We start from the raw sequence: 17,839 nt of genomic DNA on the forward strand, positions 1-17,839 counted from the left end.
TCCGCCGGCGCCGATCACGACCAGGCAGCTCCGGGTCTATCGATACCTCAAGCTCTACGTTAACCGCCAACTCGGAGCACGAGATCACCCCCGCGACTTCGAATTCTTCCGCCAACACCTCTCCTTCAATACCTCCCCAGACAAAAGACTCCAAGATGCCTTTTCGTCAGAGGATGGCTCGCCACTTTGGTGATTCTGTACGTGCAACCCCGCCTCGGCACCTGGGCGCGTGCTCTTGTCCGCTGCGTCGCCATTGGGATGGTCACCGGCTCGCATATGCACCCTACTTACTTGAAACGGTGCTGACACTGATTACAGCTTGCGCCCGAAAAACCATATCTGAGCTATTACGATGTTCTCCTCACGGCCGAAGATATCAAGTCTCTGAAGCACGACTGGTTGACCGACAACAATATCGCCTTCTGGGAGGAGTACCTCGAGCGCGAAACACTTCCTCGGTATCCCCAAGCACGCATTATCCTCCTCCGCCCTAGTATGACGTTCCTCCTCATGAAGGAGCCTGACTTGCGCTCGGTCCGATCCGCCCTTCCCGATTTCTCCAAGGTCACACACATTTTCCTGCCCATCAACGACAACCGTAATGTGGGTGTCGCTGAGGGTGGTAGCCACTGGTCACTACTCCTCGTCTCGACTCTTGATGGTGTGGCCTTCCATTACGACTCCCTCGGCGGTGCCAACTATGCCGAGGCTAACCTTGCTACGCGCAAGCTTGCCACGGTGCTGCAGCGACCTCTGCGATTCATCAACCTCGAAGATTGCCCTCAGCAGGAGAACGGAAGCGACTGCGGTGTCTTTGTTTGCCTATTGATGCGACATCTCCTAGTCAAGCGCCTTCTCTGTGCTAATGCCCGCGAGAAGGTGTCCATGAGCATGGGCGGAAAAATGGTCGATAGTTACGGCGGCCGCAAGGAGATGCTTCGCATCATTGAGAACCTTCGTAAGGAGGGTGAGCGCAGGCGATCGTGAGTGTTGAAGTCCCCTGTTTCTGTGAGGTGTCTAATAATCAAGATAGGAGAAGCGCCAGCCCGTTCACGAACAACAAGACGCCTCCGCGGATCGAATAGAGAACGGACTGCTACGGCTCTTACGAAGAATTCGAGGAGCGCCTGCAGAAGCTGATGCGGAGACGGTCCATGACCAAGCCCAAGTCCAAGGCGGCGACCAAGAAGAAGTTGCCGAGCGGGCGTGCGGTCGGTAAAGGTCGCAGTGATGCCGCTGAACCAGTCAAGAGCGAACTGCCTCCTTGGGCTGGGATGAGATCCCGGCTGCGTCCTAGAACTCGGTCGACTAGCCAGAGTTCATCATCCCCTTCATCGTCCGACCCCAGCTGTCGAGTCACCAAGCCTGAGACGCGCTCTCGCAGCTCAAAGAGTCTCACACCTGTCAAGGTTCGGAGCAAGCGACAGCCGAAAGCCGACTCGGAGGCGGACTCGAACAACTGATGCAGTCAGCACAAACCGAAATGCTTGTTCCACTATTGTAATGAAATCTACGAAGAATGCGCGACGGTCGAGTTGATTTATTTTCTGTTTCTTTTTTTCTGCTTCCACGAGAAGCTCATGTATTGTTGGCGTTGGATGGTACTGCAGCGACAGCGAAGCGAGACGCCTTGTACACCTGGACGCAATCACCAGGTGATGGACGAGAGCGATTATGCTAATAGGCCTTTTCTGTTTTCGATGATTTTTAGGAATGATACTCGGATGACGAGTAATGAAATGTGGAGTTGAGGTAGCCACTGCGGCGTTGACAAGGACAAGGGAAAATATGTTGTGGAAGCGTCATGACATGCACATCATAGCGTTTATGAGAAATAGTTGTATCTTGAGAACAATTGAGCTCTATTGAATGTACCTTGTCTATTGTGTCGTGATTGTTTCATAGATCTGCATGGTGCTTTTTGAATCCCTAACTCCTCGAACTCCTGACAACAGCTCCAAGGCTGTTGAGTGCCTCGTCTTAATGAGGTACACCCCCGGTATTTCCATACAATGGTATCAATCGAGCGTCTCCGCAAAGTCTAATAACAGATCCAGGCTAGCTGTTCCCTGTGAAGGCCGGGTTCTGCTCCATCGTCGCCGAGATGTACCCCCGTAGAGCGGCCCATCGGTTCGCAGTCGGTGCAGGGGCAGCAGGCTTGGCCTCCGCCGCCTTGGCCTTATTATCCATATCTTCATCATCGTCATCATCATCGTGCTGTACTCCAGCAGGTACTGCATTCTCCTGAGGCGTGCCCGTCAACCTCGCCATACTAACGCCAAACCTCTCCATCTCGCCCTTGACCACCATCTCCTTCTTCTTGAGCGCGCCCTTCTTGCTCCTCAAACTCTTGTGCTTGACCTTTCCAGGCTGTCCAGCATCATCATCGAGCTCGGGCAGGGCGTCGGCGAGGCTGTCGAGGGTGGCTGCAAGCTTCTTTGACGGTCTGCGACGTTTGTTGGTCTTGGAGACGCGCGACGAGGAGGCGATGCGGGAGACGAAGGAGGAATGCTTGATGAGGCGCTTGTCGCGCTTGGTGGAGAGGAACGAGTCTGAGACTGCGGCATCGGCGCGGAATGTCTTTGACGGGGCGAGGGGGTGGATTTGACCCGTCACGCGCTGATGGCGGAGGGTTCGAGCCGAGGGCTTCTTGAGGCCGGGTGGTTGGGGAGCCTAAGACGGTCAGCATTGGTTTTTGTGTATGGGGGTAAGAGGGGCTCACCATTTTGAATTGTGTATTGGGTTGTAGGAAGTTGAGATGCTGGGATTCGGTGCTGAAGATTCTTGGTATTGGAAATATTTTCGGTGAAGGGTCCGTTCACCGAGGTCATGGTGGGGTACACCGAGACTCGTCACTCGGCGCATGGAGGGGCAGCTCGTGAGCCATGAATAAGCTTCTTGACTCAACCTTTTCTTCTTTCAGCTTTTCAGATTTTGGGGTAAAAAAAATGGACAAGATAGACCAGCTTCGAAAGGAGATTGCCAAGAGAGAGGTTGAGCTCGCTGACCTTCGGTCACAGCTTGCAGCCGCTGAGGCCGATGGGAGGGAAGACAAGCAAGCTTGGAAGTGGCCGCTTGATACGCACGAGTATGAGAGGTATAGTAGACAGATGATTGTTCCCAAGTTTGGCCTCGAGGGTATGCATATTCCTCAGTCTCTTCATCAAGGGATGTTACTAACATGGTTCAAGGCCAGTTGAGGTTGAGAAAGGCCAAGGTGCTCCTCGTCGGCGCGGGAGGGCTGGGATGTCCAGCCGCGGCCTATCTCGCGGGTTCAGGAATCGGTGCCATTGGGCTGGTTGATGGCGATGAAGTCGAAGTGTCGAACCTCCATCGCCAGATAGCGCACTCGACGAGCCGTGTCGGCATGAGCAAGGTGGAGAGCGCAATTACATATCTGAAAGAGTAAGTTCTCACAAGTTTGATAGAGTAGACTAACAACTATAGACTCAACCCTACCATTACGTATCATGCCTACAAGACTCACCTCACGCCGCAAAACGCCCAAGATATTGTTTCAAAGTACGACCTCGTCCTTGATTGTACGGACCATCCTACATCACGATATCTCATCTCCGATATCTGTGTCCTGCTATCGAAGCCCCTCATCTCAGCATCTGCGTTTCAAGCATCTGGGCAGCTCATCGTTCTCAACAACCATCCCGGCCAAGGACCATGCTACCGCTGTGTATTCCCCACACCGCCACCCCCAGAGAGCGTCGTCGGCTGTGGCGAGGGCGGTATCATTGGGCCTGTTGTCGGCGTCATGGGTGTTTTGCAGGCTCTGGAGGCTATCAAGCTGATCGCTCGAGGCGATTTAGAGATCCAGGAAAGGGAGCCCAAAACCCCGATGCTGCTGCTCTTTAGTGCATTGTCAGACACCCCCTTCCGGTCTGTAAGGATGAGAAGTCGAAGAAAGACGTGTTTTGCATGTGGGGATGAGAATGCATTGACGTTGAATGAGTTGAAGACGTCAATGGACTATGTCCAATTTTGTGGTGTGATGAAGCCCGTTGAACTTCTTCAACCCCAAGAGAGAATATCCGCCAAAGAATACCAAGAGGTTGCCAAGGCGGAGAAGAAAGAACACCTGCTGTTGGATGTCCGGGAAAGGGAGCACTTTGACCTCTGCAACATTGCAGGCTCGGTTAACATCCCCATCAGTCGATTCATGAACGCTCGTGGCGAGACGACACCTGAGGGTTGGCCGACCGACCTACCACCGTCCACACCCATCTACATCGTCTGCCGAGTCGGCAATGATTCGCAGATTGCTGCCAAGAAGCTCAAGGACCTAGGGCTGGGGAACAATGGGGAGCGCTTCATCGGTGACATTCAAGGAGGCATGAGATCCTGGAAAGCCAACGTCGACCCAAGCGTACCATTCATATAGCCATACACCAGATAGCCAAATATGAAACCAGTGAAAAGAGGAAGAGAGTTGGTCATTGGATAAGAGATTTGACGATATAGATACATGCCCGCGATGATCCGGGGCCGCAACATCAAGGGCGGCCCATCCCTGCCCGTCAGCTGCGCCATCATTACATATGAAGATTTTTTTTGCCATGCCAATGAAGAAAAGCCATTATCCATTAGCCAAGACAGTTTTTGTTGTTGTTTTACACAAAGTTGGCAGTCTTCTTCTTGTTGAAAGCCTTTTGATCTTTTAGCCATTGTCGGTAGCCAGCCACGCTCTGGATCTTTTCGCCGTAAAAGTCGGGAACTGTGATCAATTAGCTTGAGTGTGTAGATTATCAGATAAGAAAAATCAGCTCATACCAGGGTTGGCGGCGCTCGAGTTAGTGGGGTCAACCCGGTGCTTCTTGATGCGCTCAAAGAACTCGGCCTCCTTCTGCGTCATCTGCTTCTTCCACTTGCGGTTCAAGGCGTAGAAGAACTGGTTGCCGATGCTGGGGCCGATCAACCAACCAAGACCAGAAAAGGCGAACGTCATGATGCCCAGCGTCATGAAGGGATCGAGGGGGATCTGGGTGATGACGGGCTCGGCGACGCCCGTCGAGAGGACCACGGCGCCAGCGCCGCCGCAGAACATGCCGTTGGTGATGGAGAAGAGGAGCTGGTACCGGCGGCGCTTGAGGCGGAGCTTGAAGAAGCTGTTCCAGTCGAGGGCGTGATGGGGATCCTGCGCAAAGTCGTGGGCGTTGTTCTGTCCCGGCGTGGCGTTGAGGGACTGCTGCGCGGCCGAGGCTAGGTCTGGCTTACCCGAGCTGGCGGCGCGGGCAAAGGCCTTGGGGGCGGAGACGACGGTGGGGAGGCATTGCTTTCGGAGCGGCGAGCGGGCGAGGCACGAGACGGGACCGGCGGCGGCGGGAAAGGTCGAGAAGGGAGCTTTCGGCGAAGAGCAGATGACGCCGGTGACGGGTCGTCGCAAGACGAACGTCTTGAGCGGGGAGGAGGCCATGATCGAGGAATTGCGCAGGAAAGAGTCAATTAATTCAGTGCGAAACTCAAGAATGGAGTGGAGATTGGATTGGGCTTCGTCGACGTCGGGATTTTGGTCGACGGGATTTTTGACGTGGGGGAAGCTCGGTACAAGCTGGGTTCGTGATCTCATGGGAAAGGGCGAGGAAAGATGGCGCTTGTTTTAAGCGCGGTTAAGCGCTGCCGAGCAAAAAGGTCAATCGGGGGAGCTATAACCAGGACCGCGCTAGGGGGGTCTAGTTTATAGCAGCTATAAGTTAAAAATAGTTATAAAAAGTAATTAAAGCCATTTTTAATATTCATTATTAAATACTTTAACCTATAAGTATTATAATAAGATTTATAATTTTTTAAATAAAAATATTAAAAAATAATACTTTTATTAATATTAGATATTTATTTAATAGCACGAGAGATCCTAAGAGCTTTAAAGACCCTTTGCTCGTTCCAGGCTTGATCAGAGCGGTCTTAGTCATCACCTGGCCTTTATTTTCTACGAGGTGGCTTGTGTGGAGGAAGAGCTAACCGCGTTTAATTCATGTGCAAGGAAGGACGACTCCAACATTTCGCCAGAAACCCATTCAGATCTTGCCCAAAAAAACACAGAGCTCGCTGACGCGTTGCTTTAATGCCCGCTTATTTTTTGGGCTGTTGCGGCACTCCTTTTTCACGTTCTTTGTCCTGAGACTTAAAGTGGTGGATCGCGGAGCTTCGTCGTGTGCGCGCACGCGATGGAGTCGATCCAGCAGTCGGAAGCCGTCGACCCCGAGAAACGAAAACGAACCGGCCATGTACGCACTCGAATAGAAGTGCAAATTCGTCAGAAAAATCCAAGGGGCTATGTCCCGGGCAGCGGTCCTCCCCTCCAGCCCATCAGTCTGCTTCCACCTCGAGACTCGACCGCGTACATCCTCGATCGCATCATACTCCCCTCGCCGGGTTTAGCTGCAGATGGGAAGCCTCTTCCGAGACGTATGACTTATATCGTGGGATGGCACGACTTGCCGGCTGCGAGGATGCTGGTGCCCGCCATGCAGATCCTCAACTATGTCTCGCCTCAAGAGGTCGAGGAGTGGGGGTTTAACAATATGGAGGAGCAGATGGACAGCAAGAAGTTGGCGCAAGAGAAGAAAGAACAGGCCTTGGACAAGTCATCCAAGCCAAAGAGACGTGGACGACCACCGAAGCACAGCAAGATAGAAACTGCTGTCGTTACGGAGCCTGAGAGCAAAACAGCCGCCATACCTAAGAAGGGCGTCATGACGATATCAGCCCCGAAGGAGAACAGACTCGCGGATTTTGAAGAACTATCGGATGAGTATGGGAGTCCTTCGAGACAGTTGCAGCAAGAGACGTCGAGGGGTTCAACTGACGTGGATATGGATCATGAGCATGAGGTCGACTTGGTTCCTCGAAAACCCGAAAACGTGCGCCCCGTGGCCCAATTGGGCACGTCGCACACGGCTGCGCTCGAGTCCCGTGCGTCAGGACAAAGCAATGCTGGAGGCAAACAACCTGTCTTTGAATCGCTCCCCTCAACGGCATCTTCGACTCGGCAAAGTACACCACAGCCAGCAGCCGTCAAGCCGAATCTCAAGGGCAAGAAGAAGATGGCACCAGCAAGTTCCTCAAAGACCCAAAAACCTCCGACAGTGGCTAAGAGCCGTGATGAGCTCTTTTCGGGCCCGGAGTGGAAGTGGGCTCCCCTAGAAGAGCACGCAATCCCCTCTCTGTCACGGATGTCATGACACAGCACCTAGAGCCACAGGTTGTCAGGCCACCTATACCGGAAGTGAAGTCGATGAAGAGCAAGCCTAAGGAGAAGAAGACTGTCCCAAACCCTCCTAAACCAGCTCCCACGGCAGAAAAGCCAGCTGAAGACAAAGGAGATGACGACTGGGAGGTCAAACGCCTGGAGGGCATGGAGTTCTTCGAGGTTGAGGGCGCTGGGGTTGTTCGCTACTTCAAAGTCCGCTGGGAAGGCGATTGGCCTCCTGATCAGAATCCATCGTGGGAACCAGAGGATAATCTTCCTGCCGCCTTGGTGCGGAATTATCTCAAGCAGGGCAAGAAGAGACGCGCCGGACATGACGCTCATGAGCCGAAGAAGAAGGCCCCACGGCTTCCGACGACACAGGTTCCTTCAGCGCCGCCCAAGAAGAAGGGCAATCTTAAGCAGACGACCCTGGCGTGGGGCATACCCGCGAAGCAGTACAAGAGCGTCAGTGAGGCTTTTGCAGGTGGTGAGGAAGAGGCCATGGGGATGGCTGTTGCGACCGATGCCCCGGATGAGGTTGAGGAAGAGCAAGATGAGCTGTTCGTAGTCGAGGAGCCTCCAGCGAAGAAGAGCCGTGTACAGGCACCATGGCATGGGCATGGAACGTCGGCGAGAATGGAATGGACTTGAGCACGATCCCATTGTATAGATGATACTTGGAGAGATGATGAACTTGGAAGGGACTCGGTTACTTCTGAAAAAAGCATGATGGCTTCATGACATGGGCAGGCAGGCAGGGCGGTATTGGCTTTGAAAACATTCACGTCACGGCGCACATGACATTTGAGATACCCCAAATTTAGGAAAACTTTCCGTACAATGAATTGATACACTAAACCTCGATGCCCTAGCGACTGGTATAATAACCCGCTTCCCATCCCATTCCATCCCGAGCAGAGATTCCCAAACATGAACAAACGGGGCGCTGAAGGCCGATAACTAGAGATGGGAACTTGTCAACCACCTTTGTCGAGATCATCCTTGTCTAGAACAAAGAGAGCGGAAGCAAAGCCGAGAACTGAATCACAGCATGCTGCCTGCCCTCAGGCTTCCTGCCGTAAAGGCGAGATGTTCGTCGGGAATAGACGAGTACCGAAAAATAACAGCTGAAAACGAGAATCGTGAACGAAAGAGACCAAGTGGCGTTTCTTGGTACGACTGCGGCGAGTGCAGTTCTGTCTGCTGTAGACGTGGGTTCATCGATAAACGAGATTCAGATGTGGAGGAGAAAACCGAAGAAGATCATAACCCATAAGAGGGCTTACCGAAGTCGAGACACAAGAGTCAAAGGCCGAAGCCAACAAAGACTCGAGTGCGAAAGTGTAGCCATGACACAAATCCATCTCAGCGTGGTCGGTTGATGTCTAGACATTGCATCTCGCGAGAGAGCGTCTGTCCTGCCATTCCGAGACCAGCGTACAGGTGTAGAAGTGAGAGTTGGATTTAGTCGTATCGAATGACCTGGCCCATCTGGGGAGTCATTGGCGGAATAGAGAGCCGTATCTGCACGTCATCGCCGTGGAGCCAGGCCCCGTGCATGAAACCCTCATCGCTGCTCTGGGTGTACATCTGTGCGCGAAGGGGAGTAGGCGAGTCTCGGAGGCTTGGGCCACACTCGTAGCAGTCAGTAGGGCAGGTGATCTGGCCTTCCGCCATCAGGCGACGATGCTCGACCATGTGAGCGTAAGTATCTGGGTTGAGGACCTGCTGTTGCAGCGCAAGCTCTCTCCAGAAGTCGGCCCACTCATACTTGCCAAGGGTCAGAGCTTGGAGAACCTTGAGTTCCTGTCCTCGGACTTCTATCTGGGAGGATGGGTATCCCGTGGACAGTTTGTAGACACATCCGTCCTCACAGGTGTAGGTGCGGCTACCCAGCGTCATCTCGGGGCGAGGTCTCACCTCTTCCTCAGGGATCCCGGGAAGGGTGGCCTGGTAGATCATGCGGATGTACGACTCGGGTTGGAGGGGTCGGGGAGGCTCCCAAGTGTTGTACGGAGCTTGGTTCCACCTATCAAGGTGGCTGGGCTCAACGTAGGGTATGACGTTGGCGTAGCGGTTCTGGATATGAGAAGGTGGATAGTCGGACTCGCAGAGTCCGTCAGAAATATCCTCTGCACGGCCTGAAAAGCCGGGGATGGGCATTTCTCCAAGCGACACATCGCGGACGTACGACGCCTTGACTACATCGGTCATCTCCACTGAGAGCTCGCCAACATCACTGGAGGCGTCAGGGTTGAAATTAACCCGGACAATATGCGAGATGCCGATCTTCTTGATGGCGGCCCAGACGGCCTTGGCAGGGAAGTTGTTGAAGTCCAGGCATCGGCCAGAGACAGAGCTCTGAGGATCATGGTCCGATGGAGCCGCTGCCTGAAAGTAGAGCATGCGAGCCTTGTGGACATCGCCCTCTTGATCCACAAAGAAGAGGGGCTTCTCCTTGAAGAAGTCGATGTAGGCGTTGGCGGCCTTGTTGCTGTTGAAGTGAAGAGCGGCGCAGTACGCGCCCTTTCGAGACCCTGCTGGCTCCGGCTTGACGAGAACACTGCTGATGCCGCCTAGGCCAGTGACACCTTCCATAACCTGCGCGTATGTGATACGGGTAGGGAGGTTGTTCAGAATGACCAGAGGGCCTTTGTTGTTGATGATCGCCTGGGTCCATTCGTAGTCACCCTTGGGCACACGGGGGACCTCCACAGGCTCAGCGACGATCTCGAACTCGTCTTCCTCGTCCTAGGAGGAGATAGAGTGAGGTCCGACATTGCTGTCGCAGTCCTGTTCGGACTCGAGCTCCTCTTGGGCCTGTAGAGTAAGGTCAGGAACTGAAAGGCAAAGTGGGGAGAGAACAGGAGAGAGGAAAGGAAGGTGCTCTTACGAGTTGGAATGCGCGAAGGCCGTGGATCATGTCGACCTTTCCCTTGATGACATCGCGCTGGATCTCAAGGTCTCGGATCTTGTTTTCAACGAACTCCTTAAACTCAGGAGCAGAATGGGAGCGGGACATCTCGATCAAATCAAGCTGAGTCGGGATGGTGTCAGTATCTTCAGATGTCTACGCCTTGAGCCTAGGGTTGGCGTGACAACTTACAGCCGCGAGGTTGTTCGACTTTCCGAGCTCGTGAACATCGTGAATGATATCATTCATTAGCTCATTCAAAGTGAGCAGGCTCTCGGATGGAAGACCAGCGAAATCTGCGGGCTGGACGGTGGTAACGTGGAGGTAGACCTCGCACAAGGCAGCAAGAACCTTCAGTCTGTCCTTGGCATCCTTCATCACCCACAGCTTGTCATCGCTGAGTTTAACGTGGTCCAAGAGGTTGGGTCCAGCGTAGAAATCGATACTCTCATCGGAGTGGGGAGAGGGATGGGTGGTGCCCTGCGTGTCGAGTACGGGCATCTTGGGCGTACACTACACAGTTGACGTGTGAACGTTGGAGAAAAGTGGGAGTGAGGATCAAGTATTGAAGAGCGAGGTGAGAATGTGAGAAGGGTTGAAAGGGGTTTGTGTGCTGTGTGTTGCGAAGAGGTGGTGCGGGGAGATGTGAGGGTGGAAGAGTTTTGGTGGAGAGGAGGCGGGAGAAAAACAAAAGGTCAAGACGCGTGCCGCGAACCGTGAACGCCCACAAACACGCGGCGGCTCTGCCTCATATTTCAGGAGTTCACGTCAACACCAGGGCAACCGAGAAATATAGGGCTTGTGGGCTTCGTCGGGAGGGCATTAGCTGACTAACTGCAGGCTTCAGGGCTCGTAGCCCAGTATCGACTCCCGTGACCCCCCTGACGGGTCTCTCCAGTGGCCAGAAGGGTGATGCCATCCGTCATCATGATCCCTTTGGGGCATTGCATTGTGATATCCATTGTGGCAGAGGCCCACCTGGTCTAGGGGACATTTCCAGATGGTTCCTTGTGAGGACGAAGATCGAGTAATTCCACCAGCCCGTAATCATCCCGCCATGGAGTAGTCGTGAGCTGCGAGCGGCCTTGCTCGCCATCTCTGAATCCACCTTGTTCTTGGAGTTCCAGTCGCGGACGACAAAGGCCCATCCATCGTAGCAATGTAGACCAGGGAGCCCATCCCTACTGGTAGAAATATCATAGTGCGATAGTGAGGTCGTCGACATCCTGCATGCACCGCATGGCCGCCGCTCACTGCACTGTTCGTCCGTTGTGGTTGATGCCATCCCCGACGCATGTCCACCCCTCTTTTCCACCATCGTCCCGAACCCACGCCACCTGAGGGCCTAGCCCATCACGATCCCCTATTCTTTGCATCTCTCAGAAATCATCCTCCAGTGCATGTGCTTGCAAAAAAATCGTCCATGATACAGCATGCAACGAGTATCGTCCATAGGCTGCAAAGGGGGTGCTGTATTTCGCTAGAAATCAGGGTGCTTTGAGACTATGCTGACCTAGCACTGGCAGAGCAAGCATCGCGACCACCGATCCTTGGTGTTTCGACACATCGTACCCCCACGAAGAAAAAGAACACGTCGACACCATCCACACAACGACCCTATTCATCCTTACATTCATCCCCTTTTGATCAGACGATACCTCAAGAACACGTCCGCTCGCACGATCCAGACCACAGACCGAACGCCGTCCTTCCGACAAAGGAGACGCCACGCGAACAGCGCATCGGCGCAAGGGGGCTAGAGACCATGCCCGCCAAGGCGATACAAGACTTGGAAAGGGGGGCGCCAGAGCTTTCAGCAACATCTTCGCTCGAAGAGAAGAAGCGGAAAGCCAAGAGCACGAGGGACCGGGGATGCTTTTGGGTTCGTCAAACACCACCAATGACTCTTCGCGCCATCTTGGGTTGGCACCTGTATCTACCGCCATGAAGCCGAGGGCATTCTATGACACCAGCTTCACTGACTTGTCGCAACTGTCGAGCACTTTATCAGGGGCAATAACGGGTACGTGGCTGATGGACAAGACCGGCTACTAACCAGATCTCGGAAAGGGGCAGGGAGCAGACGCACAGAAAGGCCTCTAGAAAGACCTCGAAACGATCCCATACTCGACGGTTCCCATACTCGACGATCACCTATACTCGCCGACCTTCATAAGAGACCACAAGCACTCGCTGGCTTCGAGATACGAAAGAACAAAGACAAGCATGCAAGGGAGGGAGGGATCCAGGGGGCTTCAAGCATCAACGGTTGTTGGCAGTCAGGGCAGACAGACCAGGGCTTAAGACGACTCGGATTACTGGTTGGCTTCGTTGGTTGGGACTCCTCGACTCGACGGTGCAGCTACTCGGTTGGTTTCACATGTTTCAAAGAGACAAACTTGACGTCGACAGGACAAAGAACCTGGTCCTTGGCCCCTCGGAAGGGATGTGGTCAAGAGAGAGTTTGGGATGTCTCACGTGAGAAAGGACGGCGTCCAACATGAGCTCCACCTTCCCCGGTGACTCAGGCGGCCGCGATCCCTGCCAAACCCTGGCAACCCCACAGACAAGCTCTTTCCACGTTGCTCAATGGCTCGCCAAGGCCTTGCCAACGCGGGAGGATGCTCCATTGAGGTCCATCTGGCGATCCTGTGTAGCCGCTAACCAACAGGCATTGGCCCTGTTCACCGGGTGTGGCATTGTGGATGGCTTCAGCCGACCCGTAGGCAGCAAGCCTCAGCCGCATGCAGCAGCCTGAAGTCAACCAACATGAATTCGCTACCAACAGCAGAAATCCATTGGATCGAGATCGAACCTTGGACAAGCCATATTGCCGTTACCCGTTGACTACCAGAAGCGGAGAGCCGTCCCTCCACAAACTAAGTACCTCGCTAGTACCTACTATAGTACCTACCTTCTGTGGCTGACTCACTGACCGACATCAGCCCAACTCCCCAACCTTTCTCTCAGGTCTCACAAATCTCCACAATATCCAGCTATATTAAGACCAATACATCCCCATCGCTGAAATTCTCTCCTCTTCAGCAAGCCAACACCTCGAGGGGTCCAAGACTTGTCCATCACTCATCCATTATGGCGTCAACCACCGAATCCCAGGAGGCCTGGTTCCTCAAGTCGTCGTACCCTGTCCTCTTTCCCTTCCACGAGTCCTTGAAGAAGCCCCAGGCAGAGTTCGAGAACTTCCTCCGGGAGGAGCTTCGTCGTCGCCATGACGAGACCCCAGTGGATCTTGGTGCTGGTCAGGACCAGGCCATGACCGATGCTGACGAGTCAGAGGCATTCACTCTTGTCTCCAACAGCACGACAGGCGAGATCCGGAAAGGCATTGATGCCATGGATGTCACCGAACCCGATTCGAATGACGGAAAACCAGAGGAGCCTAAGCCTGACACCAAGTCTGATCCATTCATGGAAGGTCTAGTCAGCTACGGCAAGAAGGAGGAGGAGCCTCCTCGGAACCTCGAGAACATGATGCATACAGAGAACAGAGACCTTGCGTACCGCTCCACCAAGGACGCCCTCGTAGACCTCTTCCAGGAACTCGAGGAGGTGGTGTCTGGGCCACGCTTGGCAGAACTGCTCCCAGCGGCCTGGAAGGCGGACCCTCTCGATACCCTCAAGATCATTTTCAACGCCCGTTCTATCCACTTGGGCAAAAGCTCAAGAGTCAGTTTTTACCGCTGCGCTGGGTGGCTGGCACAAAACCACCCCGCAACCCTCGTCGCCAATCTTCCGTGGTTAAGCCGCCCAATCATCGAAAAGAAGGCCAAGAAGGAGAAAGAAGACGACGCGGTGATTGTCGACGTGAAGGATGAGGACGACCCCTCAAAGTACGACGTCAAGCATGGGGTGGCACATGGATACTGGAAGGATCTCCTCAACATCCTTGCCCTGGCAGCCAACAACAAGCTCGACGGGCTCTCGGATCCTAAGAGCGTTCTCAACAGCAAGAATCCTGGTATTATCCGAGGGAAGAGCATTGCAAAGACTCGCGGTCGTGGAGTCGGAAGAGGCCGTGGCCGTGGCCGTGGCCGCGGAGGAGCTCGCACCCGGAGAGGACGTATCATGGAAAGCGATGAGGAGAAGGAACAAAAGGAACAGACTAGTCTGCCTCCAAAGGAGTTCAGACGGCAAACCAGAGACAACCGCTACGAGGCGGCAGTCAAGGCCTTCAACACGGATCCAGTGTATCGTGCCCTGCACTTGACCATCGCCCGACTGTTCGCGGAGCAGCTGGAAAAGGACCTTCGTATCCTTCGAGGAGTTGATGCAAAGGCAAAGCGCACCATCTCGCTGTGTGGCAAGTGGGCTCCTTCGCACGACCACTTTCATGACAGGCACACCTTCATTGTCAGCACCATTGCTGAGATTCTGTATCCACGCGAGTCTATCCAGGACAACCGGCTTTCGCCAACGGACGACCGAGAGACGTACCTCCGATTCGCACGCGAGGAGTACCGCAAGGACACATCCGCTCTTCGGAAGCATCTCGAGGTTGTCGAACGTGACATCACACTCCAAAAGTTCGACAGGATCAAATACGATCGGGTCCCTTCTCTTGCAATGAGTCAATACTCGAAACTTTTCATCGAGAAGGATATGGACCATTTTGGTACATATATCGACAAGGTCGCCGAAGGAAAGGCCAACATCTCTGGAGCAACCCTGCTGCCGTCTACCTTGATTCAAAAGGTGCGAGGAGGAAACTCGGGTAGCGGGGGTAACAGCGCACGCGATCTCGTTGACCGAAAAGTCCATGAGATCGAAGCCAAGGTTGTCGATGGACAGTGGAAGACGCTGGTACAGCGCATCAAAGACTCGGGCACTCTCGAGTCTTGCATCGCCGTCTGCGATGTGTCTGGAAGTATGACATACCCCAACTTCCCCGATAACACTACCCCGATGGACTCGGCTATTGGTCTGTCCCTTCTGATTGCAGAGGTTGCGAAGCCTCCGTTTTCAGGGGCATTCATCACATTCAGTGCCAGACCCACCGTCGAACAAGTCGACCTCGCCAAGCCTTTGGGAGAAAAGTACCGGAGCATGCTGTCTTCGCAATGGGGCATGAACACAAACTTTGTGGCAGTTTTCGAAGATCTCATTCTCCCCATGGCGATCAAGAACAACCTGAAGCAGGAGGACATGGTGAAACGTGTCTTTGTCTTCAGCGACATGCAGTTTGATGCAGCATGCGGTAATGAGTCTTATGGCTGGGACGAGGAGCCAAAGAAACCCGCTGAATGGACCACGTCATTTGAGCGGATCAAGAGCAAGTACCAAGATGCCGGTTACGAGATGCCAGAGCTGGTGTTCTGGAACCTGGCTGGGGGGCGAGCGGGCTACTCGGGTGGATGGGGAGACACTACGGCGCCCAAGCCCGTTACTGCAGAGGAGGAGGGAACTTGCCTCGTCAGTGGTTACTCGCAGGGAATGCTCAAGGTGTTCCTGGATGGAGGTGGTTTTGAGGAGCCAGAGGAGGAAGATGAGGATGAGGAAGTGGTTGTTGACAAGGACGAGGATGGCAATGTTACGGAGAAGCCAACCAAGAAGAAGGCCAAGATGGACCCTCTTAAGGTGGTGAAGAAGGCGATTAGCCACAAGGCGTATGACATGTTGAAGGTGGTTGACTGAGGGTCTGCAGGCTGGACACCCAGATGAGGAATAATGATACCCAAAATCGAGACACAACAGATTGTTATCCACGAACCCAGAATGAGCGTGACAGAGCGAGCAAATTAGCCATACAAAACAGTATGTTAAAAATAAAACGAAATCTCTGAAGTCACATCAGCATGGTTATCCGGTGTAGAGGTCTCCTTTCCTACCTTGGTGGCGTGGAGGTGGTGATCATGGCTTCACACCTACCCTATGGCCCACCAATATTGGAGTTCAGGGTCATCAACACTGCCCAAGTTGGTGTTGCGTGATATTTTTAGACAATAAAGAAATATGATAATAATTTCCGAATTGTTTTATCACTGGTTGCTAAGAAAATGAGTTGTTGTTTCAGGTCGTTGATGGAGACGTATTGGTGTGTTGCGAGTGGGACATCAACTTTCCATTCCCTATGCTGGTAAGTGAATGGCGATTAGACAGAATAAAAGTTGATACTAAAAAGCTTTCGAATTTGAACAATAACGAAAAGAAAAACCAGTCATACACTGCTTGCTTGCTGTCTGAACCGATCCCTCAGGTATTACCTCCCCCAAATACGGTCATCACTCCACAACGACCATCTCGTCCACCATATTCATGAACCTCTCCCTATACTCCGCCGGATCCGCCGTGATGCTCATAGGCCCCTTGTGAGCCACCTTGTTGAAAATCTTGACCACCTTTGTCAGCGTCCTCGCGTGCAGTGTGTGCTTTGCCCAGAAAAAGTCGAGCACTACGCATCGGTACGTCCACTTGCCCTCGACGTCGTTTACACCCTTTCGCCATGCACCTGCATCGGAAGATACGGTTGGGACGTTGGTTCCACAGGGGTAGCGTACTAGGAAGAGGGAGTAGTCGACGGCGTTGTGGGACGCGAGGAGGGCTGAGTCGGCGAAGAGGAGGGAGGTGAGTTCTTCCTTGGCTTCGCGCGTGACGCGTACTTTTCCTGGGAATTCGTCGACGAGGCGTTCGATGACGCTGTCTGGAACCAGAGCGCCATCGGCAATGTCTCGTTCTGGGAAGAAGTAGTCGTTTGGCTTGAGGTCGTAGGTCTCCCAGCCGTCGCCCTCTTGGTCCTGCAGTCTGCCGAAGAGCAGGTTCTCCATGACGATGTGGTGCGTAGGTGCAACACCTAGCATGCCACCCAGAGATGCATGAGGTGCATGTACAAGGTCCGTTATTCGGACGAGCAGACTGTGAGGTTGATGCTTCATGTGGCTGATGTAAGGATCCAGCAACTCCCTCGCGAAAAAGGCATGTTCGAAACGCCGAGGAAGCGACTTGACGAGATACTTGTCATTCGGCGTTGTGAAGAAAGTCGAACCACTGTATCCAAGATCACCGATGGGCACAAGCTGCGCAGGAGGACCCTTTCCCTGCTTCCTCTGCGTCCTCGGCTCATCCTGCTGCTCCTGGAACGAAGCAGTATACTCATCCTCATCAAGCTTCCAAACCTCCTTCCGCAGCGCGAGGAAATCAACAGGTCGGAACCTCGAGAGGAGAAGCTTGAAAAGGCGGAAAAAGGAGAGGATGACGCGGATGATGTTGGACTTTGTCGTGCCGTGACGACGACATATTGCCTTGGCTATCGAAGTCGAGATGCGAGAGGAGCGAATCTTCATACCGGTTGTTGGTACTTTGCTTGTACAATAAAAAGCGATTTAGAGTGTAGATTTAGTTTTGGTCTAGGATATTGCCGTGTTTTTCGAGAAGGTGTGTACAGTCGATTTGCTTCATCTAACCTTGGGGTGGAATGTGAGGGTTTGAGGATTCGAGGTGACGTCACTGTATCGTAGAGGGAGCACAACATGTGATATCCAGGAAAGGACGTGAGGTACAAGGTACAAGCTGATGTTGAAAACGAGGAACAAAAGAATTATTAATATTCTAGATGTTGCTTATCCTTCAAAAGTTCAATCATTAATATCCCCAGATATTCCAAGAAAAGATCGCTGTGTAAGCCAAAACTGAAAACTACCAAGACATTCCAATCGCTCGCTCGCTTTTCCCAATTACCCCAGTATACTCCAAATGAAACAAAAACAAGA

At 53.3% G+C, this 17,839-nt stretch overlaps 8 protein-coding genes across 8 annotated transcripts; 4 read left to right on the top strand and 4 right to left on the bottom strand.

Annotated features, from left to right (window-relative positions):
* Positions 1-155: 155 nt before the first annotated feature.
* MRS44_006714 (uncharacterized protein) lies at positions 156-1,463 on the top strand (the record flags this gene model as incomplete). The annotated part of the gene is made up of 3 exons (XM_065621864.1): positions 156-197; positions 319-983; positions 1,088-1,463. 3 exons carry the CDS (start codon positions 156-158, stop codon positions 1,461-1,463), a joined length of 1,083 nt encoding a protein of 360 aa, XP_065477936.1.
* Positions 1,464-2,058: 595 nt separating this feature from the next.
* Positions 2,059-2,725, bottom strand: MRS44_006715 (uncharacterized protein; the record flags this gene model as incomplete). Its single annotated transcript, XM_046273324.2, has 2 exons — positions 2,059-2,673; positions 2,723-2,725. 2 exons carry the CDS (start codon positions 2,723-2,725, stop codon positions 2,059-2,061), a joined length of 618 nt encoding a protein of 205 aa, XP_046139670.1.
* Positions 2,726-2,948: 223 nt separating this feature from the next.
* On the top strand, positions 2,949-4,393 carry MRS44_006716 (uncharacterized protein; the record flags this gene model as incomplete). The annotated part of the gene is made up of 3 exons (XM_046270074.2): positions 2,949-3,138; positions 3,192-3,405; positions 3,448-4,393. The coding sequence occupies 3 exons, from the start codon at positions 2,949-2,951 to the stop codon at positions 4,391-4,393; spliced, it is 1,350 nt and encodes a 449-aa protein (XP_046139669.2).
* Positions 4,394-4,622: 229 nt separating this feature from the next.
* Positions 4,623-5,578, bottom strand: MRS44_006717 (uncharacterized protein; the record flags this gene model as incomplete). The annotated part of the gene is made up of 2 exons (XM_046274535.2): positions 4,623-4,726; positions 4,783-5,578. 2 exons carry the CDS (start codon positions 5,576-5,578, stop codon positions 4,623-4,625), a joined length of 900 nt encoding a protein of 299 aa, XP_046139668.2.
* A 598-nt stretch (positions 5,579-6,176) lies between these two features.
* On the top strand, positions 6,177-7,852 carry MRS44_006718 (uncharacterized protein; the record flags this gene model as incomplete). The annotated part of the gene is made up of 2 exons (XM_065621865.1): positions 6,177-7,141; positions 7,222-7,852. 2 exons carry the CDS (start codon positions 6,177-6,179, stop codon positions 7,850-7,852), a joined length of 1,596 nt encoding a protein of 531 aa, XP_065477937.1.
* Positions 7,853-8,665: 813 nt separating this feature from the next.
* Positions 8,666-10,616, bottom strand: MRS44_006719 (uncharacterized protein; the record flags this gene model as incomplete). The annotated part of the gene is made up of 3 exons (XM_046280489.2): positions 8,666-9,952; positions 10,095-10,238; positions 10,308-10,616. The coding sequence occupies 3 exons, from the start codon at positions 10,614-10,616 to the stop codon at positions 8,666-8,668; spliced, it is 1,740 nt and encodes a 579-aa protein (XP_046139666.2).
* Positions 10,617-13,208: 2,592 nt separating this feature from the next.
* On the top strand, positions 13,209-15,767 carry MRS44_006720 (uncharacterized protein; the record flags this gene model as incomplete). Its single annotated transcript, XM_065621866.1, has 1 exon — positions 13,209-15,767. One exon carries the CDS (start codon positions 13,209-13,211, stop codon positions 15,765-15,767), a length of 2,559 nt encoding a protein of 852 aa, XP_065477938.1.
* Positions 15,768-16,354: 587 nt separating this feature from the next.
* On the bottom strand, positions 16,355-17,413 carry MRS44_006721 (uncharacterized protein; the record flags this gene model as incomplete). The annotated part of the gene is made up of 1 exon (XM_046279275.2): positions 16,355-17,413. One exon carries the CDS (start codon positions 17,411-17,413, stop codon positions 16,355-16,357), a length of 1,059 nt encoding a protein of 352 aa, XP_046139664.1.
* Between the last annotated feature and the right edge of the window lie 426 nt (positions 17,414-17,839).

The sequence above is a fragment of the Fusarium solani genome (genome assembly GCF_023522795.1).
Source record: "Fusarium solani strain SB1 chromosome Unknown bctg00000003_1, whole genome shotgun sequence".
Lineage (NCBI taxonomy): Eukaryota > Fungi > Ascomycota > Sordariomycetes > Hypocreales > Nectriaceae > Fusarium > Fusarium solani.